Here is a 23,752-nt window from a genome sequence, read left to right as displayed (position 1 = left end):
GCTATAGACAGCTGTCACTGACCAGACCTAGTGATAGTTAGTAAATCAACAGACCATTTTGATGCACATTTGGTTACTCTGAGTGAAACTGAGCAGTTTTTCTCTGGGGCAGTAGGTAAAGACGGGGATGGGGAAAGAATTTAGAGGTGGGTTACAAAATGGCTGCCTGCAGCAAACAACGGGCAGGAAGGAGGCAACCTGTGGAGCTCTGCAATGGTCAGCCCAGTGTGGATTTTCGTATACAGTGTATGAGAGGGACTGTGAAATTTGCTAACGAAACTAAGGACACGGACGATGTCTGTGAGGGAAAGCTTGGGATTTTAGAAAGGAGAAAGTCATCTGAGGATTTGAGTAAAAGAACTAAGATGAAATTTAGTAGTACAGAGTGCAAGATTATGGTTGGTCTGACAGACCAGTGGCAAGAAATTCTGATACAAGTTGGAAGCTCATCAGATGGAGATGTGATGAGTTCAGGATTTTAATGAATTATGTGGGTTTAATGATAACTCAGCTGAATCACAATAACCATCCATATGACTGCTCTTACCTCATGGTAAGTATAAACCACATTTACCTAAGTGAGTCTCAATGAAAGAAAACTACCTCACATTTGCTGAACATGATGTTAGTGGCTGGGATTATGTCAATTTGCAGCAATGTGTTAAACTGCTGTAATGTCATGATCTCTCTGAGCCCCACTTATGTGAGGTACGGTGAGCTATTAAGGTTTTGTAGCTGTGAGCAAAGGTGCTGTCATTCTAGGATGTATGAAAACATATTTCCTGCAGAATTAGTATTAATGCTATTGCATGACTCTCTGATAAAATCTGGGAAGTGTGTCTCCAGTTTTGGTCACCCAGAAGGTTGAATTGAAAGGTGTGTACAGAGGGTGACTACTAGAATGATCAGAGGAATGAAGAGCTTGTTTTCTGGGAAGAAACTAGAAAAACATAGATTGCTGAGCGCAGTGAAGGCTGAAATGGCATTCAATATTGCCAACATAAATACTAGAGAGAGAAAGGAGCTATCTGAAAGCTAAAGGATGAGATTAGCACAAGAAGAAAAAAAAACCATGGGAACTGGCTATGAGTACTGGTTAAACTTAGAAACAGCCTAAGTGGTGAGATTCGAAGCAGTGGAATTAATGTAATCAAATCTAACTCATTAAGAAAGCACTGGATCAATACATCAAAGGGTACTCTATGATGGTGGTTACCTGTGACATTAACTGGCAGAATTTGATGACCCAGGATATACTGGTTCCACTCTTCTGTTTCAATACCATTAGTACCAATATTATCATCATCATCATCATCATGAAGGATTACATCTGTGTAAAATAATTTCTGTAAAGACTTCTTATTCTTTCATTAATTCTTCTGGTGTTTAAGTAGGAGGTTCAATTGATAATTGATAATAAATTCATATTGAATTTATTTTACCATTCTCTTTCGTGCGTGTAAGCTTCTGATATATGAAAGTAACATGCAAAGAGCCTTTTGTCTTTTACTCAAATGGAAAGTGTCAGATGGAGGTCAACAGAGTTGTTTATGTCTGAGCGTGCAGGAACGAGTAATCAAGTGATGTCATTTTCCCTTTTCTATTTCAATTTGCAGTTAAATGATTACTGGCAAGGCTTTCTCCGCTCTCCGTTTCTCTTCTCTATTTTGACCTTAAACAGCTGACAAGCTAATGGATTATATGGTGGTTTTTTTTCTCTAGTTTTTCCTGGATAATGCTGTGAAAGCTTTTCCCTCAGTTCTTAATTCATCAAATGCAAGTTTTCCTAATTCGAGTAATCAGACACGGTGGTGTATACAAAACAACTGTTTTTTCCTACCGGTAAGTTAATTTTACATTTCTTTGTTTGTTTACAACAATTACACTAAATTGACTGTTGCCAGATCTGCTTGAAGTTAAACACCCACCAGTTTTTAAGACTGCAGCAAAAGCTTAGGTTTTTTTTTTCAGTCACCTACAACTGTATTTGAAGGAAGTGGGAAGTTAAAGGAGGTTAGTACTTCTGAAAATAGAGGTTTTAATGAATGTCAGATTCAAAAGAAGGAAACAGTGTGATAACTGAGAAGCGTGGCTCACCCATGCCAACAAATGGGCATTAAGAGTTATCAGGAGAACACAAAGCAACTGCAAAGCAGACTGTGCACTGAAAGCTCCACATAGCTGTCAGTGAGAAAACCAGGTTGGTCTGCAGGTGGGTTTCACAAGGACCAGTGCTAGACCTGCAAATATTCTCCACTTTCACAATTGATGTGGCAATAAATTTGAAATCTGTGATCATCACACTTCTGTCATTGCACATTTGATTAAGAGGTGAGGTGAGAGGCGGGGAAATACAACACTCATGTACCACAATATAAACTGTTTAAAAGCTCTGCACTGATTTGAAGGTGTCTTAGTGTGAACAAAAGCACAGTGGGACATGCAAGAAGCGGGGGAAGGACATTCCTGCAAAGAATGGGATCAGTATCCTATAGAGCAATGCTTTTTAAAGGGATTATGGTAGACCTGCAGTTGAACATAACAAGCTGTATATTGTGCCAAAATAGGTCAATTTTTTGAATGAATAAGCAGGAGGCAGTGAGAGGAAAAGGGAGATTCTTTTGTCTTTATGCAGAAATGATGAGACCAGTACCAGAATGGTGTGTGCTGATTTCCACACAGTATGTTTTTCATGAAACAGCTGTTCACTATGTCAAGCTAAACAATCACAGGCACAGACAAAAGCAAGATGTTAATTACCTATAGAACTTCCCTGGAAAAAACAGTTTCAGTAACTGCAGCTCTTAAGAACTTTCAGCATCTCCCTGATAAAGCGACAGCAGACCATGAGTTTCTGTTTCTCATTTTCAAATTTAGCTAACTAAATGCAGCCAGGTATGGATAGGTGCCTACATCTTCTTTGGGCCCTGACATCAAGTTACCCTTGTTGTCAAAGAAACGATGCAGTCTTTTCTCCCAGCATCTGCATATGTTCACACAAGCACATAGAAATAGATTGTTCCAATGCTTCTTCATATTTTTCTTTTTTAGTTAGCAGGTTTTCTAATAATCTTTTTTATATTACTTGTTATAATTTTGAGCATCTTGAAAGGTGTTTTGTTTTCTTTTTTACCAGTAAGTTCTCCAGCAAGTATATGAAGGATACAGTTTTCATAAATTGTACTTACTATTAAGATTCAATCAGCTGTTCTTAAAAAATAATCTTTGTGTGTCTTTTTCCTTTGTTTTGCCATGTATAACTGTTTGTCAGCACTTCACGATTGGCACATTTCTAACAATTAGAGGTTTATATATTTGAAACTAATAAAATGCATTCTTTCATCAAAGAAACTTTGATAAAGTGGCACAAAGATTATGTTAAAATGTCACTTCTGATAATAATAAATGAAAACGTTATGTTTGCTTAAATTTTTAAACATGTTTTTCCTCACTTTTTTTATTAAACAGCTCTCAAATACCCATAACTTACATCCTCAGGCAGTGCATAACTTTGTAGCTTGAAAAAGCTACAAATTCCTTTTGAGTTACTGTCGTGGTTTAACCCCAGCCAGCATCTGAGCACCTCATAACCGCTCACTCACTCCCCCCTGGTGGGACGGGGAGAAAATCAGAAGAGTAAAAGTGAGAAAACTCATGGGTTGAGGCAAAGACATTTTAACAGGGGAAGCAAAAGCCACACACGCAAGCAAAGCAAAACAAGGAATTCATTCACTCCTTCCCATGGGCAGGCAGGTGCTCAGCCATCCCCAGGAAAGCAGGGCTCCGTCATGCGTAACGGTTACTTGGGAAGACAAACGCCATCACTCCGAACGTGCTTCCCTTTCCTTCTTCCAGCTCTATATGCTGACCATGATGCCACATGGTGTGGGATATCCCTTGGGTCAGTTGGGGTCAGCTGTCCCGGCTGTGTCCCCTCCCAGCTTCTTGTGCCCCCCCAGCCTGCTCGCTGGTGGGGTGGGGTGAGGAGCAGAAAGGGCCTTGACTGTGTGTGAGCCCTGCTCAGCAGTAACTAAAACATCCTTGTGTTATAAACACGGTTTTAGCACAAATCCAAAACACAGCCCCATTCTAGGTAACGTGAAGAAAATTAACTCTATCCCAGCCAAAATCAGCACAATTACTACTTTTGATCTTTTTTTTAATGTGGAAATAAAATTATTCTCTCTTTACTGGGTGAGATACTGAAAAATTAAGCTGACAAATGTTTGTTTCCTGAAATCAAAAATTCAGTCTTTTGAATCCGTGTGTTAACTTTAAGCTTTATTGAGGCAGATAAATATCCTGTGATTTATGATAGCGGACCTGACAGATCTGTTGACTATGTCAACTAAAATGAGTGAATAAGAGATTTTTTGATTACTTCAGCCCCAGTAGGATTTAGTTCATTTTGAAGCAAACTTAATTGATTCTTCCTGTCCTCCACCCCCCAAATTAACTTTTCTGAGTTGTATTGCTTGCTTTCTTGCACTTTTTAAAGACTTTGGTAAGATTATAGAGTAAGTTTTAGGGACTTCGCTTGTATTTAGTTATTGTTTAGTTTTGCTATGATACTTCTGTAGTTTCCATATAGAAGTTAGGTCTGGGAGTTTTTAATTTGTGCATATCTCTTCCTGTAATAAAATACAGTGTGGTGTCAGTACTGCCACCTCCACATGTTAAATAAATAAAAGTCATAATATTGACTTCTAAGAGATGCAGTTTTGGAATATACTTTATTTGACTAGGGAATTCCAAAATTACTTTCTTCTCATGTTTTTCTCCATAGACGTATTAGAGTAGAATCCTTTTTTACTTTAGTAAAGATCTTTATAACCAAAGAACTGTAAGTCTTAAATTTTAAGAGAAGAGACCAAATGCACTGGGCTGGAGGTAAGATCCTAAGGGATCTTACACAGGTACCAGGCCTGCAATCCCAGTATGAAAGGTGCTCAGACTCTGTAAGGTATTGGTTAAAATACCATTTATTTGAGCTAGCACGGGAAGAAAAAAGAAGGTAGATGGAGTAACATCCCTTCAGACACTGGGAACTTTGAATCATGCAGATGGTCCTCCAGTCAGGGATGGCATGTGGTGCAGGTCCAATCTGCGGAGAGTTTACCCAGTGTTTTCCTCTTTTGAGGTCTCACAAGATTTTCTTAAAAGGAAACATTTCTATTCATCATTTCTGCTGTCAGACAAGAACAAGATCCATGAGAACTTGCTTCTACACTGTTAGATAAAGTCGAGGTGACACAGGTGACATAACGGCCGCTACCAAGTGAAAGCTGCTTGCAGGCTCCTTGGTTGCAGTAAGTTGGCTGAGCTGGCTGAGGTTATCCCACAGCCAAGGGATGCACAGACCTGCGCCTGCTCAGCTTCACTGCTATGTCGATTACTAACTCCTCAGTGTTGTGTGTCCAAAGAAGGGCAGTGAAGCTGCTGAAGGGTCTAGAGCACAAGTCTGATTAGGAGCGTCTGAGGAAACTGGGGTTGTTTAGTCTGGAGAAAAGAAAGCTTGGGGGAGACCTTTTCACTCTCTACAACTACCTGAAAAGAGGTTGCAGTGAGGGGGATTGGTCTCTTCTCCCAGGTAAGAAGCAATAGGACAAGAGGAAATGGCCTCAAGTTGCACCAGTGGAGGTTTAAATTGGATATTAGGAAAAAATTTCTTCACCAAAAGAGTTATCAACCATTGGAACAGGCTGCACAGGGAAGTGGTGGAGTCACCATGCCAGGAGGTATTTAAAAGGTGTGTAGATGTTGGGTTTAGGGACATGATTTAGTGTTAGGTTAGCTGTTGGACTCGATGACCTTAAAGGTCCATTCCAACCTAAATGATTCTATTGATCTTTCAGTCAGGGTCACTACAAAGGATTGATATCACTGCAACTCTCTGCCTTGGAAAAAGCCTCAATGCCTGTGTAGTCTGAGCCCTTTATATTCTTCAGTAGGTGGTACAGAGGCGTAGGATGAACAAGCCTGAAATGGGTCTTCACTAAGAAACAAGCCCAATATACCCAGCTGGGTATTAATTCCTCTGTAGGAAAGTTCGTGTTCATTTGATGAACTGAGAGCAGATCACTTGGCCCAGGAGATGGACTGCCATTTGTCTGGCAGCTTGCAATTTTTGTGTGTTGACAGAGACCAGAGCTCTAATGCTATGCATATGACTGTAATTCAACCAGTCCTGATCTTCCGTATGGCTAATCTGACTGTTCCTTCACCAAATTTACTGTTTCCCAGTGTCTTGCCAGCTTTGCAGCTGCTTGTGTCCTTCTGAGAAGCAGGCTAGAATGCCAGTTACCTTTATTTCTCTGCACTGTATCTTTCAAAGCATTTTGTCTTGCAGTTCCTCCTCTGATTTTTTTTTCAAGCCCTTCTGCATTAGTCTGAAAAGCTGAAAGAATTAGAGAAGGATTCAAGCTACAATACTTCAAGCATCTACTAAAATTTGCAAATTCTGTTATTAAATGGGTGACATTTCAGTTCCTTTGACAGGAATTAAAATATTCATTTGCCATGTTGAGCACTCAAACAATAGCCTTGAATATATGTAAGATGCAGTTGGAAAAGGTTTCTTTAACTTGGCATCTTCAAAAAAAAAGTCTTACTAACATGGTGTGGCTGTTCAAGCAGAGTTGCCTGCAGACTCATCGCCAGATCTGCTTGTTGCTTGCTGGAATCTTGCATCGTGATACACGTTATCGGAGTCTGCATTCTTAAATGTATGGCTGTGCCACACCACTCTTCTCTAATCCACTGACCATTGTTTGAAGTCTTAGCTGAAATTTTCAACCTAGTTTATGTATTCCTATGGAACACTAACATGCCGTCTATTCCACTTGAAAGTTTCTTGGTCGTGTCAAACTGCATCCAGTTATGGATTTAAGACTGCCTTTTGTTTGCTTGTTTCCTTTTGGAAAACTTAATTTCACAAGCAGAATGCCTTACAGAGTGAAAAAATGGATGCTTCTACTTTTACATAACACTGAATTTGGAATGTGACCTCCTGTGGAATGAAGCCATCAGAGGAGTTTTATTTTTGGTGATTCTGAACAGCAGTTCTTTCTATTTCTTACTTCAAGCAGATCTGAAAGCAAATTACAGTAACGACAGAGATTCAGATAGCAGATCAATTCTGTCTGAAGGGTGCTGTGAAAATTATTCTTCTTAGTGATCCTCCAAAATTAGTATGCAGTGATTCAGTTTCTGTCAAAGTACTGCAATCAACAAGTCAACAGTAGTCTGAAAATAGCATATCTAGAAATAGAATGCTTTGTATTTTCAGAAACGATAACTTCCTTACAAGGTGCAGAACTGTAATTTTCAGGAAGCGTCTTTGGCAAAGGTGGTGTATGTTAAGGACTAAGATAATGATTCTAGTGAGAATGTACTATTCCTGTTCTAGCATTAATTTTGATGCCCTAATCCATTTTCAGAAAGTATCCAGAGAAAATATTTTTACAGGAATTTAACTTCAACCATACATATTTTTTTTATGTATATGACATAGGGAAGAAGAAGGTTTTTTTAACAGTTGAATATGTTCTTATGTAGTCATAACTCAAGAGGATTTGACAGAAGGATATTTATATTATGCATAGGCCATGTTAATAATTATATATTCTTCATATGTTAGCTTTATTTCTAGAGTTATAAAATCGCCTGTCTATGAGGTTCATAACAACTGTGTGTTACATCAATTTATAAATACTGCAAAAATAGGCATTAAAATTGTTGTTTTCAGATCTTTAGACATTTTATCTTGACCCTTATGCTAGTAATACATACAGGGTAGTTTTTGAACTTAGGCATGATTAGAGACTGTACAGTGGCACAGGAATAAATCTTTTTGTTAGTCTGCTGGCAGTAGGCTCTTGCACAGCAGTGGTGTCGCATGAATAGGCACTCCTTGCCACTGCAGATGGGTAAATCAGAAGTGACGAAGGGTGAAAATTGGGGAGCATAAATTAGGAGCATAGTCGGGATTCTATTGAGTTTTGGGTTAACTGGAGCCTAGTAAGGAAAAGGGTGTATTTCATGAAATACCAGCATCTGGTTGTTATTCACTGTCTGCAAACCATAATGTCCCAGGTTGTGATAGATTCCATGCTTCAGTGGTCAGTCAATAATTTGGTTTTTAAACCAGCCTGAGCAACTTATTATGTATGATATTGTACTCAAGAGCTAAATTCTAAATATTTTCCATTTGATTTTTCTCTGCCAGTATTTTATATACAGCTGCATATTAGGGCTCATTTCCTGTTCTGTTTTCCTGAGGATAAATTATGAGTTAAAAATGGTGATAATGTTGATTGCATTGGTGGGCTACAATGTTATCCTTCTGCACACTCATGGGCCCATGCTGGATGACTACAGCAAATTTATGTATGCAATGGCACCTCTTAGACGGTAAGTGGATAACTTCAGCCTTTCTGAAATTAATAGAAACTAAATACTACCTATGGCAGTTCTTATGTCATGGAACAGTTTTTTTCCTATGTGTTTGGCTATATAAACTACAAGTTGCAATTTAAAATCATTGTCATACTGCAGTTAATATATGATTTAATGTCACACTTCAGAGCATTAGAATAAAATAAGCAAGTCTGGGCAAGGTGTTTAAATCACATACTATAGGAAATAGAGTATGGTTTAATTTGTATTTTTGTAATAAAGGACATTAGGAAGAAGTCATAATTAAGGTTGTTAAGGCCTAAGGCTGAACATAATTAAGGCTGTTAAAGCATATTTGCAGCAAGCCAAATAAAACCAACTTTCTCAGTAGTAGTACATTGTCTTAAAACTTTACAAGTGGAGTCTTAGCTATTGAAAAAATTAGTAGACTAACAGTTTGGAATTTTTTTGCTGTGCTTCCAAATTTGTCTGTTAAATTTCAGTGAGGATGCTGAAATCTTTGTTATAGGTGATAATATATAAGACCGAAATTATTACTCTAATTCTGACTGTTGCTGTATAAAATAATTTTTGGACACATGTAATTTCTACCTCATTTTCAAAACTAAGAGCTGATTCTCTTATGTGTAGGCTGAGTCTGCAGTGCATATGCCACAACAGAAAAATTGAATATTCGGAGTAGAGTTTCAGTATCCTTTTTCCTGTGCTGTAAAGTGCTCGAGCTTTTTAGGACACAGAGACAACCATGGAAAAGGATCTGAATTAAAAAAAGGATGGATGTTTTCATTGCTCTTAAATCTAAAGATTAAATAAACAAAACCAGGTCTTTATGTTTCCATTGCATTAGTAGAAAGGATATATCTGTGATGGGATGGAGAATCATGTGACAGGTTAGATTTAGCGTATGCTTCCGGCAGCCTTGATTTTGCCAGTCAAGCTGTGTGTCTGTTGGTGTTTTCCTTCCGAAATGTCTCACCAAGGTTCTTCTTTCAGTGGCATCAGTAGGAGAATGCTGGTGCAAACTGATCCCATTACGTCTAGCGTCTTTTTCCAAAGCAGAATTTTTAATGAACTTTGTTTGTTCTAGTTTGTACCTTCCATAATTCTGAGGCATCTCAGGAGTTAGGTGCTTTAGTTTCTGTTTCTTCACATTCTTTGGATACAGTCAAGCTCTCCATTATGGAAGTAGTGTTATTACATAAAAAAACTCTTTTTGATCTGCCTGTATAGAATAAGCACCAAATGCTCTCCATTTGCAAGCAAACAAGGGTCTTATTTTTACTAAATCCTCATCTTATTACTGGACTTCAAAATGTAGGCACCTTTGCACGGAATGTAGAAGCAATTAAAGCTACATAATGGAAATAATTTTTCATCAAATAATAAAGCATATCATATTTAAATGGTCTTAGTTTACGTACCAGAAAGTAGTGTAAATTGTGGTCTTACTCTTGTGCTAATGTAATTCTGTTTTAACTCTTGAGCAGCTTGCTTTACCTATGTTTTATTTTACAGACCAGGAATACTGAAAGACCTGAAGACAATGGGCTCAATTTCTTTGTTTATATTCTTTGTCACATTACTGGTTTTGGGTAGACAGGTAAGATGCATGCTTTTCTTCATCTGCACCAGTGGACATCATGCCAGCCTCCACATGCAGCCTCTCACCTTCTCAAACATTGTTTATATTTTCTGACAAACACCTTTATTCCATTCTGCCCCACACCCTTGCAAAGGAGTGTCAGAAGCATCTAAAAAGCAATTTTCTTTATTACTTTCCAATATGCCATTAAAACTCACCAATAACTGTCACTGAGACTGTAGACATTATGTTGACAGTGTACTGTGACTATTGCTTGTCATGCTGACCAATATTGTCTCATAGCTTCCTAGTGTGCTCCCATCTGTCTGCATCCATCTGCTGTCTCCCTCGTTGCTTAATTACAAGATATTTTCTTCACAGTTATTACCGTTTGATGCAGACACAGAAACAATGTAGCATGTACATAGAAGTGTACCACATGCTGAGGCCACAGTTGCACTAAAACTATGACCCAACAGGAAACTCCTCTTTTTATTACCCAGTTGTGCTTTTTCAGTACAAGAGTGATGTCAATGGTCTTACCCTCTATGAAGTTGAGGGCAGGTGCAAGGATCAGTTCTCTCTCTAAATCCTCGGGCCTGTCCATGATCCACTGCTAAAAGCTGCAATTCCAGCCCATTGTGCCAGGAAAGATGCAGCGTGCAAGACAGGGCTCTGAGATGGAAGAGGCAATCCATGTGAGATCTCATGAAAAGCCTGTACCCCCATAGCCTGCAGCCTTGGGAAGTATCTTATCCAGTACTGTCTTTAAATCACTCATTTACATTACAATTCCCCAAAACATAATGACTGTCATTTAAATTGCCGAGGAGGCCCTGCAGGCTACTAGACAAAAAATTCTTATCTGGCAGCTTCTCTGGTATTTGCTGTAGTAGGGAACATCCTTCTTGAGTTAGAAATAACATTCTTCATCTGCCTTGCTGCCAGAACTGTATTAGTTTGCTCATTTGATGGTGGTTGCAGAGAGTGGGGCTGGAGCACAGCTACTTCCACTCGGAAAGAGGGATAAATACTCTGTTGCACAAGTTGAGAACCTTTAGTCCCTGTCAACCAAGGTGTCAGATGGAGGTGGTGGGTGCAGCACCAAGAAAAAAGGAGAGAAGGAATATCATGTTCACTGGACAAGGAGAGTATTTCTTTGTGGGTTCAGTCATGTCAACAAGAAAGTTTGTTTTGCATACAGCAACAGTGTGTGTCTGTCATTCCCTGTCACACCAACTGAAAATCGTCCTGTAATGGCAAAAGTCTTTGTTTACAGAACTGTACGTCGAGGGTCCATGTCATTACACCACTTGTTTGTGGCTCTTCAGTCTGTTGCCTTTGATTTTTCTGCTGATTTATTCTCTCTTAAAGAAGGAGAAAAAAATCCTCTGTGTTTTCAAACACTCTCAAGCAAAGTCTAAATGATAACTAGAAAATGTTACGAACTAATTTTAATACATACCTGTCATAAGACCTGCTTTTTAAAGTTACTATTAGTGATAGTGACTGGTAGCAAATACTTTGGAAGAGAATAGGGGAGGAAGTGAACCTGCATAGAGCAACCCTTCCAGGGACATATGCTTCCCACCTTCTGCCAGTCAGCATTTCTGTGGCAACATTTAATAGCTTTTGGTTGCTCTGCTTTCTGTTATACTGTCTGATCCCTTGTTAAGCCATTTTTTCTTCCTGGTATTCCCAACATTGTCTGATAATGAATTTCAAAATTTGATAAAGTCATGTGAAAGTGTCCGTCTTCTTGTTTGGTTTTAAACTTTCTGCTTGCTACTTTCATTGAGAGGTACTTGCAGGACACTGTCAAGACATCTTGGCAGTGTAGGCAAAGTATTCTCTGCTTCAGAGAAAGCACTTTCTGTTTGCTATTGCATTTTTCTACTTTGCAGATAATAACATGTCTTTTATCTTCTTCTACTATCTGATTATTTTAACAATGCTAAAGATAATAGCCACTGATGAAAAGGGTGTTCTTTCCATTTCTCTTAAGCTGCCATTGGTGCTCCTCTGTCCCCAGAGTGAGTAACCAGAAAGTTCATCTAAGCAAAAAGTGCATGGTTTCCTACAAGCCTAGCTCTGTAAACCTGCTCACCACTGGTCAGAGAGATGCCTGTCCTGATGCAAAAGCAGGAGGGGGAATGTGTGTCTCTGGTTGAACAGGCTTGAAGAGAGGGAGAGCTAGTATATCATTAGATGATATATGAGTCAACATAATTCTCAGATTCAACTAACACTTTTAGCTGCACAACCAGCAGCCCTACTGAAAGAAGGCGGCCTTCCCTCAGCTACTCATTCTTATCCTTGTATCTCCTCATTTGTACTGGCACAGCTGCCTATGGAGCGGTATAGTGGGTCAAATAGGGAAATGATCTGGCTTAAAAATTAACCCTGGAAAAAATGGTTGGTTTTCAGCCAGATCTATTTCCTGATTTGGTTTTATGGTGTGGCTGCAGCAGTGCTTGTGCCAAAAGAATGAGCACAGGATGGGAGTGAGCAGCCAGAAGTGAGGTGGAGAAAGTAGAACTGCGTTTAGTGGTCATGCCAGTGTAGACTACAACCATTCCTTGGCACTGAGACCAAGTGACGCATTTCATTCGGCGTGCATGCTGTTGGGAGTTATTTGAAAATAGGCTGGCAGCAGGCAGACGATATGTTGAGAATGGTGACTCTTGCACCCTGCCCAGGGTGCGCATTGCCCAGGAGAATGTAGATTGCTATGAGCTAGACTGTGTAAGGAGTGTGCTCACATTTAAACACTATTGAGCATTAAATCTCTCTTATGGCCCAGTCTGAATTACCAGTAATGACATAGCCTGTGAATTCCTTTCTCATCAGTACCTAAAGTTACACATATACCATTACTTTGTAGACTAGGTGAATATTTTGGTTTTCCCATGATTGCTTATATTGTGTTTATCAACGCTAAACTTCATTGGCCGTTTTACTGCCCAGATGTTTATGGCAACTTCCCTCAGCCATGAAAACTGTTTATTTTCAGTCCCTGTTCTGTTTTTTAGTGAGCTCTTATTCTGTGAGAGGATCCACCTCTTCTTAAATCATCTAGTCTTTCCAAGAGCTTCTTCTGAAAGAATTCAATAAAACTTTTTTCAGACCACTCCTCCTATTCACATGCCCATTGATTTCTTTGTAACAGATGGAGGCAGGTTTACAAAAGAGGTGTCAACTCTTCCTCATTGTATCAGCTTTAGCTAATATTTCTAATGGCTCTTTTCCCTAACATAGTTTTTTTCCAAAGTACCTTGCTGTATTGTTCCCAAGGTCACCCCAGTCCTTTTCCAAAGATTTGCATTATATCCTTACCATTTGTCAGTTCTCGGACACTGTGGCTGTTTTCAATGATCAGGCTATCCACCACAAGTTTCAGACCAGCAGCTTTTCATTTTGGTTTCCTTAGAGCTGACTACTTCTTGTTGATCAACTTATTAATGTGTTCTAAGATATCCTCTGCTGATGCTCCATGTTGAGACAGGTTCTTAGACTTGCTGTCTGTAAGTAATGGCTGTGAGGTGGAATCTCCTTAGCTCCCTCACCTGAATGAAAACCCAGGTTTAATTTCTAGTGACCTTACCTGCTTTAGTGCTGCCTTTGCTGCCTCTTCGCTGAATGCTATAGCATTCATCTACCCTGGCCGTAGACACCCACAGCATAGGCAGCTACTCTTGACCTGTTTATTTTGACTTTCTATGTGACATTCTTTCAGTGAGGAGAATTAGTTCATTGCCTCACTCAGGCAAATATTGAAAACAGACCCAGGTGAGTGTCCTGTAGAATTTAGAAATATAGATAGACCCATCTCTGGGCAATCAATGAAACATGAATCAGTTCTTGTTGCACTTAACTGCTCTTGCCAAAGAAGTTACCACTGATTTGAACCTCTGGGGTTGCATTGCATGGCCTTGCACAGACGCATGGTAGTCTCTTCTTGTAGAAGAAGCCAATTGCTCTGCCCAGAAGAACGCAGTGTCCTTCATGCCTCCCTGGGCGTCCCACTCTGCTCACCCACTGGGAAGTGCTGTCAAGTAAAGCAGTATAAGGTGAAGAAGGAAAATGTTGTATGTCAAGGATATTGTGCCTGCAGATGTATAAGGGCCGTCTGACATATTTTCATTCTGATATGTTTGAAAAGGTTCTGGAGATAATATGTAAACTAAACAATCGTGGTTTTCATATTACTGCAAGTCTACAAAGATTGAACAGGATCTTTAATGACGTATATACTAAATTGGCTAGATCATACAAATAAACCACCCACCCACCCCCAATTTAAAGTAAGTTTTAATAAGGTAGTCCTTTTTGTTTTCAAAAGTCTGAATAGGCATTTTGAAATATGATAAATTGACTTTTTTTCATTTCAAAGCAAGTTGTAACATCCATTATGCTTTATTTTCTCTGATTTCTGAGTTCTCTGCCATTTTTGTGGCAGCCTAAATTTCATTCAATAAATAATAAAGCGGTAAATACATTTTCTGTTTAATACTAGCTTTTACAGAATAAATACATCTTTTTGAAGATTTCAGCTTATCTGGAACCTTTTCTTTTCAGTACAAAGTTGGTACAATGTATGGATACCTCATTCCAGTTTTATGCCAGGCATCCAGTTTACTTTTGTCAATTTATGCAAATGATTTTGACATCCCAGGTTTTTATTGGATATTTTCTGCATGAATAGCATTGGTGGCATTTGAATTTATCATCTATGTGGGGAACTTCGGTGTATAAATATGCAATATACTTATTTAAAAGCTTGTCAAATCATTTTAGTACCATCTCATTTCAACTTGCTACTCTAGCTTTGGCTGTTACCTCAACAAAATATCTATGAATCATTTTGAGCAATGACAGCCACTCTCCAGTCAGAAGGACTACCCTCATTTTGATGTGAATGCTTACTGACTGCTAATAATACTAGCTAGCATTTTTAGGTTTTCCTGTATTAAGGTTGTCATTATAATCATGTTCTCCTCGTTAATAACATAGTCTTCACTGAGGCTGCATGATGGCGTTAAACCATTGGACTGCACTGAAATAGCTCTTGGTTTATATCAGCTCAAATGAAATAGCCAGGCCATTGGAGGCTTTACAGTCGAAATAATGCCATAGAATTTGCAACCAAACATTAATAATATTGAAAAGAACTAGAGACACCTCCACAAAAATGTATTTTTATTCATTTTTCAACATCTTTTTAATGACATTCAATCTCCAAAAGTACTGATATTCCAAGAATGTTATACATTTCCATACAGTTCCAGTTATTGTTATTATTGGGGATGTTAAAAAACAATTATGAAAACTCTGGGACAAAAAGAAAAGAAGGATAAAGTATTATAGAAAGCAGTTTAAGAAACCCAACCAAACAAAAAAAATCCAACAAAACCAAAACTGGCTTGGCCCAACTGACTGGGCCATTTTTGATAATCTGTTAATGATTTGGTAAACTGAATGCATATTATATCAATAGGCTGTTTTTTCTTGTACTGCCCACTTTTTACCAAACTGATTGCATGACATAAGTTCAAGCTGGTAAAAGTTAGGGTCTTCCTGAAATGCCCATTATTTTAAGTGGAATTCTACACTTCAGATAAATAAGACATCATATTAAGCTGCAAAACTGTAAATTGTTTTCATAGCAGTGTTTGATTTCTGGAATGAATTTCTACCGAAGCCTGAGAGTAAATAAATAAATCTTCCATTGTTTAAGAGACCTTGCAACTTTTTTTTTCTTTTCTGCACCTTCTTCTGGGCCTTTTTGTTGGGGGTGGGGCTTATAGGTTTGATGAAATGTATGTCACATAGTGCGTGCTTGGGGTTTGATTTCTGTGGGATCTGGAACAGTACATGAGTGCTCAAATAGCCTTGTAGGGGTGGTGTACTGTGCTTATTTTGTCTCTTAAACCTGTATTCCAGCAGGACAAGATGCCTATTGTTTCTTTACCTCTGTGTCCTCTTGTAACAGAATGAATATTACTGTAGGTTAGACTTCCTGTGGAAGAACAAGTTCAAAAAAGAGCGGGAAGAGATTGAAACCATGGAGAACCTAAACCGAGTGCTTCTGGAGAATGTGCTTCCAGCCCACGTAGCTGAACACTTCTTGGCAAGGAACCTGAAGAATGAGGTCAGCCATCTCTGTATATCCTCTGCTCTGTAAGAAAGCAGCGTATCCTAGAAATACCACTTAATGCTGATTTGAACAGTAGGTCCATGCAGTGAGATTATAGATTTACAGTCACTTTCATTCCCCCCCTTACCTACCTGAAAGGTTTGCTTTACAGCACTCAATGCACCTTAGTACCTTGAAATAAACAATGTGAAATTATATTGAGTGGCAATGCACTTTGCCTCTCAAAGGAGGGGAAAAAAGGGTGAGGAGGAAGAAGGGGATGGTTGAATCAACATGGATTTAAATGTAAATCATATGCATTCACACACTTTTTTTCTCTGTGATCAGAGTGGAGCTGCATCCAAGTTCTGAATTTTCTTCTGGTGACTGGAGACCTTGCTTACTGGAATGAAAATTTAACTTTTCCTGAAACAGCAGCTATTTAATTCTGGAAAATGGTTCTGAACACTGAATTACCTGTTTACTCGCTGCTTATGGACTTAATCCAAGCACCAGAAAAGTCAACCAAAAGTCCCCTGTTGACTTTGGTGGAAATTAGATCTGCTCCTAATATTGCTTTAGAGTTTTAATAAAGCAAAAAAGGATGAAAAAATAAAAGCATTTAGAGACAGTAGCAGTTCTAGAGATCTTACATGCAATTATTTGAATTACTTGTGCATACCAAATAATTGTTCCAAAACTGACAAAAGAAGGGAGAGGGCAGCGTTAGGGATTCATTTTTGATCTCCTGAGTCAAAAAGGGCATCTCCCCTTTCACTGTGTTTGCATTAAGCAGTACTAATCAATACATCATATCAGGACTTTAGTACTACCTGCAAATATTCATTTGGTAGCTAATGTCAAATTAAAACTGCTGTGGGGTTCCTTTGAATCCAGTGAAGATCTTGGCTGGAAGCCAGGTTGGCTTAGCTCCACCTCTCAGTTCAGGCATTAAACACAGCAAACCATCAGGAGATTGCTTTCTCATTTATGTGCTATTCCATCTCGGTTCCCCAGCAGAGCAACACCATCTGCTCACCTTTGTATTGGCAACTGGATTTATATTGTCACACCTCAAGATTCTTAGGTTGGAGCGAGCTTTAGTAAATTTAGTAAAGATCAGAAATTGTAATGTGCTGAGCTCTCCAATCTATCATGTCAGCTGAAGTAAAAATGATTTTACATAATTTTAGCAACATCCCTTTAAAAAAAAATCTTGAGTTGTTTCTTTTTTTGTTTATCTTTAAACACAGTTTTCAAAGAGGGAAGAACCTTTCAAATACCTGGAAATGTTCAAGAATATAAGAATCTGTCAAGTCTACAGATTCGTTTCACTGTCAGCAAGGATGTGTTGAGCCTTAAGGGACATTTTGTATGTGTACACACTTAAGAATATGTTAGGTCAGATCAAGTCTTTGTTTTCTTTGTGTGGAGATTTAGGTAAACAGGTAAATTGATATTTGTCCACATTTTCCTCAGTTGCGAACATTCATGTTAGTATGGTTTTATGTATATTCTTTTCTGTTTAAACCAGATTTTGAGATGAAAATTAATCTAATGGATGAATAGTCTGTTTCAGAATACTACTTCTCTTAGAATTTTATGCATGCAGCTCTATGGAGAAAATGGGAGACAAAGTATGCTGCTGAAGAGCAGGCAGCAGGAATGAAAGGGGGAAAATGAGTGGATCAATGCTAACTGGGAGTAGTAGGACTGTACTTGTAGATGACCAGCAAAGGTTTTTTCATAACAGGATACACATTGACTAATGCTGATATCGTAAAAGCAAAGTTACTTCAGAGTAAACTGTAATAAAGGTTTGTTTACTTTACCGGAACCTCTGGAACTGGGTTTGTACTTTGAGTCTGCATGCTGGGTACCAAACAGGGTACTTTGTAGCCGAGAGAGAGAAAGACAGGAATAAATACGAAACAAAAAGCAGGAAGTGGGGCCAGGATTAAATATATCTGCACCTGGCTCGTGCAGCCTTTTCCTTTATGCTGTTAGCATCCAGATCCCCTATTAGCAAAAAGTACTCAGGAGCTTCTGTGCTGCAAGCTAATTGGCAGGCGCATTACTGAGCAAGAGGAATCCTGTTTCATTCAGCTGCAGAATGGAGCCAGCACCCAGCAGAAATTCTGCCCCAGAGAAGCTGACCACTATACCCTTCCATGAGGTAGAATGGGACCAGTTTGCCTCCCCAGAAGGTCTTGAGGCACTGAGAAGAAGAGGGGACAGTAAAGAGAGCCAACCAGCAGAAATTCAGATGTTATCAACGGGGGAAAAAAAAGGGGGTATTGACTGCATGATTTTTTTTGTTGTTATTGAAAGATGCAAAGCCATTCCTTTCTGGAAGGGTAGTGCATCTAATTTTCTGATTAAACATTTCGGAGAGTACTGTTTCAAGAGAAGTACTGGTAGGAAAATTAAAACACCCAATTGCTACAGCCTTTATTATTATGTATGGTCAAAATAAACTAGCTGGGAATGCCACCTTAAAATTCTCTGACATTTATTGTGGCAACCAAAATTACTACTTCTCTGGTTATAAACAGTTCCATTTAGACTGGATATTAGGAAATACTACTTCACTGAAAGGGTTGTCAGGGATTGGAACAGGCTGCCCAGGGAAGCGGTTGAGTCACCATTCCTGGAGGTATTTAAAAGGTGTGTGGATGTGGTGCTTAGAGACAGATTTAGTGGTGAACTGGCAGTGTTAGGTTTACGGTTGGGCTCGATGATCTCAAAGGTCTTTTCCAACCTATACGATTCTGTGTATTCTGTGCATTTGTTGTTGTTCCCACACTGGTACTGTGCTATGGAGCACTGTTGGGGATGGATATTGCCCCAGTATTAGAGGGGAAGAAAGAGAAATAGGACACTGTTGCTGAGCTTCAGCATATCACAAACTCTTGTCTTTCGTGTTGTTGAATAGCAATGACATATACATTTATATATCTCTTATGTAAAATATTTTTCCTTATTCTACTTTAAAATGTTCTATTTATCTTCTGGTTCCTGTATTATGAGATGGTAAAATGAATCCATCTTTTACCATCTCTGCTTCATATTATTCAGCCATATCATAAGCCTGCAGCACTGTATAATTGGTCTCCTTTTCCTGTAAGGCTTCAGTTGTAGCTCCTAACAGACCTGTATTCTTATGACTTGAAGTTATATTCTCAAATAAACCTTTATAGGGTGTGAGTTTCTATGTACTATTTCAGATACGGCACTGTCCCAGTATCACCTCTGGGCCTAGATTTTGTCTGTTTCACAAACTTTACAACCAATATCTCATAAGTAGTGTAATTCTGGCACGATTTACATTCTCAGGAGGCAAAATCAGCAGGATTCAATAAAGCAAATAAAACAGCTGCTATGTAATGTTTATCTGGTAAATTAAAACAACTTTTTTTACTAATTAACAACCTCTAGGACAATAGAATTTTATATTAATATTAATTTTAACTATACTATTATTTTGGCTGGATTTAACTTAATGGATTTTTCAAGCTGGTAGGAGCATGAACAATTTTTTTTTTAATACTCGCAGATGTATACAGCATGTTTGTTTTGTCAGATCAAGTTTCAAAAGTATGTGTAATAATCCATGTTTTGAGTATTAATTATCTACATTCTGTTATAAATACTCTTGTGTCTCCCTCCAGTCTTTTGTATAACACTGTGAATTTCCCTTTCTGTATTACCAAGGCCCTATATTTTTAATGCAGTCCTCTTTAATAATGAGCACCATGTGTGTGACCTGAATTCCTTCACCCAAAATTGAAATTAAGTTACAGGGAAGGTGACTTGAGGAAATAGGAGGAAAGCTGAGTTAACCACAGAATGTAATCTCTGTACCTATTCTGCTAATTTGCCTATGGAAAGCTCTCAGCACATCAGATCTTAACCTGTTAGTATGTTTATATGCAAATGTTACTGTAGCTTCTGTGTAGACACGACTGAGGTAAATTTGAAGTAGGTATTTGTAAAGCAAAATGCAGACTGCAAAAGCTAAACTTTTGAGGAGAGAGCCTGTTAATTATCTTTTATGGCTCCACTTAACTAATTTCAAACTAGTTTGAGTATATCTGCACCAAGTCTAGGTGCGTACATACTCAGGACAGCTGCCAGCGTATGTCACGGCAGTATACCAGAGTGGACCTGGTTTTAAGTATGAGAGACTGGAGCAAAGAGAGGTCATTTTGGGCTTGAGCTTCTGAATTTCTTAAGAGTCAGAGTCCTCCTGTATGGTTTCAGGCACTCATCTCGAGTGCCTACATTAGGAAAAATTGCCTCTTAAGCTTTTTTTCATAACTGACTGAAAGAGGGAAACACTATCTGAGGTGATTCTGCCCATATAGCCTTAAAATTACCTTCCAGATAGGCACATCTGCAGTACTGACAATATAGGACACATAGGATAACTGCTCTCAAATTAAATACTTCAGTCAGATGCTTAATTTGCCTAAATTCATTTGACATCATCCAGCCAGAGGGGTTCCCTTGGTGTCTATGGAGATGGATAAAATAGACGGCAGAAAAATATTATCACATTATTGGTTCTTCATGAAAAACTCTCTGGACAAGAGGACAAAAAAGATCCAGAACGCCTTTGAAGTGTAGTAGCAATCTGACAGTGAACTCATCAGCTTGGACGTTTTGTTTAGTTGCTTTTCATTTGCACAATCAGGTCACTTTAAAGTGATACTGGTTTTGTATATATGGCTGTAAGCTGGATGTCAGGTACAGATGGGCAATTTTAACCAGCTCGGCTTTAAGAATATAAATAATAATGGTGAATTGCAACGATATATTCCATCCTTACTGCACAGAGGCGTTGTGCAGCATCAGTGATGCTCTGGTTGTAGAATCCTCAGAAATAGTAATATTATTATAATACTAGTATTATAATATTCTAGAAATATTGTAATATAATATTAACAGTAATACTATTATTATAGTAGCAATTTAGTAAAAAATCATCTACCTCTTCCAGCTGCCTGTGTTGCTCCCTGTCTGCCATTATTTTCATGTTTGCCCAGAAACTTCCCTCACACTTGCTCTGGGATGAGGCAGTCAACATCACCAATAGAGATTCACTATGTCTGTACACATCTGTGGAGAGACACGCCACACTCCTTCAAAACAGAAACGTACTGCCAGTGAAACTGCAGAAAAAAGCTTTGACAAGGAAAAAGGAAAATAATATCTGATGCTTCTAGAAATCACAGAACAAATCCTATTCACCTTATTCACATGAGTATTGAAATCCTTGTTTTACTCAAATAACAACTTGAATAGAATTTGACTTCATAGTAGCTTACAGCATCTTTCATTGCTGTGGTTGCCTTTGTGTATAGATATTGATATTTTTAGAAGTAGTAGTTTAATAAGTAGCCTGTCTTTCCTTTTTTTCAGGATGTGAATTTATCCTGGAAGAAGAGATACTCTAATGTTTAAGGGCAATGGGGAGGAAACTGAAGGGTGGGCAGGGGTTGACCATTTTCAGCGCCAGAATCTTCCTGTGGAGCAGAAGTGCTCTCATTTCAGTGGTCACAGAAGGCAGTGGAGAATCTGACGTAAATAAGTTTTAGTTCAGGTGACTTCTCTCCCTTTGCCTCAGCTCCTTGTTATGGAAAAGAAACGACAATTATTTTGTCCTATTAGGCATCTTGTCATTTTACGTTAGGAACTATCAGGATTGTGTTGCACTATGCATTCGTAGTGCATTGGGTTTGTGACTTTGGTTCCGTTTTCTAGTCATTACAATAGCAGAAACAGCTAATAATAAATTAGAAATTATTTTGCAAAATATAGTTTCAGCCATGCAAGCCAGACCAAATTCTCTACATGAGAAACCTCAGAAATGGGCCCTACCTAATAAATCACTGAACATTTTATGTCGACAGGGTTAATGTTCAGGAGGAAAAAAGGTAACTTTAAATCACTAAAATATTTCCAGCTGTATATGTTGAGCCTCTTCAACAAACAGGTTTATACACTGTTTAAAATTAATAAATGCAACTAAATGCAAAAAATACCCAACGACTGTCTTAAGGCATTCCAACCGCTGCGACTCCTCCCTTTTCAGAAACAGGACACTGCATATTAATAAGGAAACTTTTATTTAGAGGTGGATATGACAGGTTCTTTTTCCTCTATTGTGTTTTCTTTTGGGCAGGATCTATATCATCAGTCGTATGACTGCGTCTGTGTCATGTTTGCCTCTGTTCCGGATTTCAAGGAATTTTACACAGAATCTGATGTTAATAAGGAAGGCTTGGAATGTCTCAGGCTGCTAAATGAGATCATTGCTGACTTCGATGATGTATGTACTTCTAACAACAATCAACGTATGGTTTCCATGTTAATAACCCAGAGTATGCAACTGCAAGCAAACATACTTGAAAGGGAAAGCGGAAGAGCTGTCAGAAAAGAACTTTTGTGTGCATGGTCATGTGGAAAGTACTTACAGGCAGTTACTAGAGGAAAAGACATCTATGTGGGATAAATCAGATATTGATCTGACGACATACTCAATTTCTTTTGATTCGCTGTAATGAGAATCCTATGTGTATATCTGATGGAGAAATTTTTGCCCTTTAGCTGCAGTTTATGAGGCTGTCACATGCCATGTATTAGCTAGTTTCTAAATACTGGTGCTTAAAGTCAGATACGTAAATGTATGTCCCCTAAAATGGTACAGCTTTGTGTTATACCTGATCTGTGTTGGCCTCGTTTTTCAGAGCATTGATCAGTTGATACATGAGCCACTCGAAGGATTGTATAAGTTTTACTGTTCCATTCTCTGCAGTTACAAGCAAGTACAGAGTATGACTGCAGACAGGTTGTGAAAACGCAGCTGTAAAGGGCTCACTGAGATCATTATTTGCCTTAGAGAAGGTTATTAGTGATGAAGATACCAGAAAAAGGCATTAAGTTCATGTCATGACTCAGAAAGTACAGCCTGAATTTGTGGATCTGCAGCTCTAGAGGGTATTTTAGCAGCACACTCATTTGGAGAACATTGGAATGTTCAAACAACCTGGGATATGAACTAAAATCCTTGGATTTTAGTCCCCTTGGCATGGACCACCCACTGGCCTGGAAGAGATGGTTAGTTTCAGAAAGCTGCTTAAAACTTAACTGTTGGCTTGCATCGTGACTCAGTTCCAGTATCAAATGAATTCCAAGTCTACTGACTTTTAAGAGCTGCATGTGCAGTAAGGTGGGATTTATTCTTACCACTATAAATTTAATCTCTTTACAATAAAAAGGTATTTTAGCAGACAAATCCCCTTTCCTTGGAGGCTGTAACCATTGTTTTATCCATCCTTAAATCCTTCATCCTGTATATATTTGTGAAGCCATTTGGGGTCTATTAAGAGACTGTTTTAAGGATTGAAACTCTGAGTGCTGTTAGAGTAACAAGGCTGCTGACCTGAGTAATGAATAACCATCCCTGTTTTACAGTTACTATCAAAGCCAAAGTTCAGTGGAGTTGAAAAGATAAAAACCATTGGAAGCACTTACATGGCAGCAACAGGACTGAGTGCTACACCCAACCAAGAACAGTGTCAGGTACAGGAAAAGGTTCCTGCTTAATAAAA

General features: G+C 38.6%; 1 protein-coding gene across 4 annotated transcripts in view; it reads left to right on the top strand.

Moving 5' to 3' along the window:
- Positions 1–23,752, top strand: part of ADCY2 (adenylate cyclase 2) — a 217,751-nt gene that overhangs the window by 182,434 nt on the left and 11,565 nt on the right. For all 4 annotated transcript variants that reach the window (XM_075084313.1, XM_075084312.1, XM_075084315.1 and 1 more), the window contains 6 exons: positions 1,723–1,842; positions 8,228–8,412; positions 9,934–10,018; positions 15,993–16,151; positions 22,324–22,470; positions 23,616–23,723. In XM_075084313.1, coding sequence (XP_074940414.1) covers positions 1,723–1,842; positions 8,228–8,412; positions 9,934–10,018; positions 15,993–16,151; positions 22,324–22,470; positions 23,616–23,723 — 804 coding nt within the window. The remainder of the gene's footprint in view (positions 1–1,722; positions 1,843–8,227; positions 8,413–9,933; positions 10,019–15,992; positions 16,152–22,323; positions 22,471–23,615; positions 23,724–23,752) is intronic.

This window comes from Phalacrocorax aristotelis, chromosome 2, assembly GCF_949628215.1.
Source record: "Phalacrocorax aristotelis chromosome 2, bGulAri2.1, whole genome shotgun sequence".
Lineage (NCBI taxonomy): Eukaryota > Metazoa > Chordata > Aves > Suliformes > Phalacrocoracidae > Phalacrocorax > Phalacrocorax aristotelis.
The sequence above is the reverse complement of the archived record's forward strand: the minus strand, read 5'-3'. Positions and strand labels throughout refer to the sequence as shown.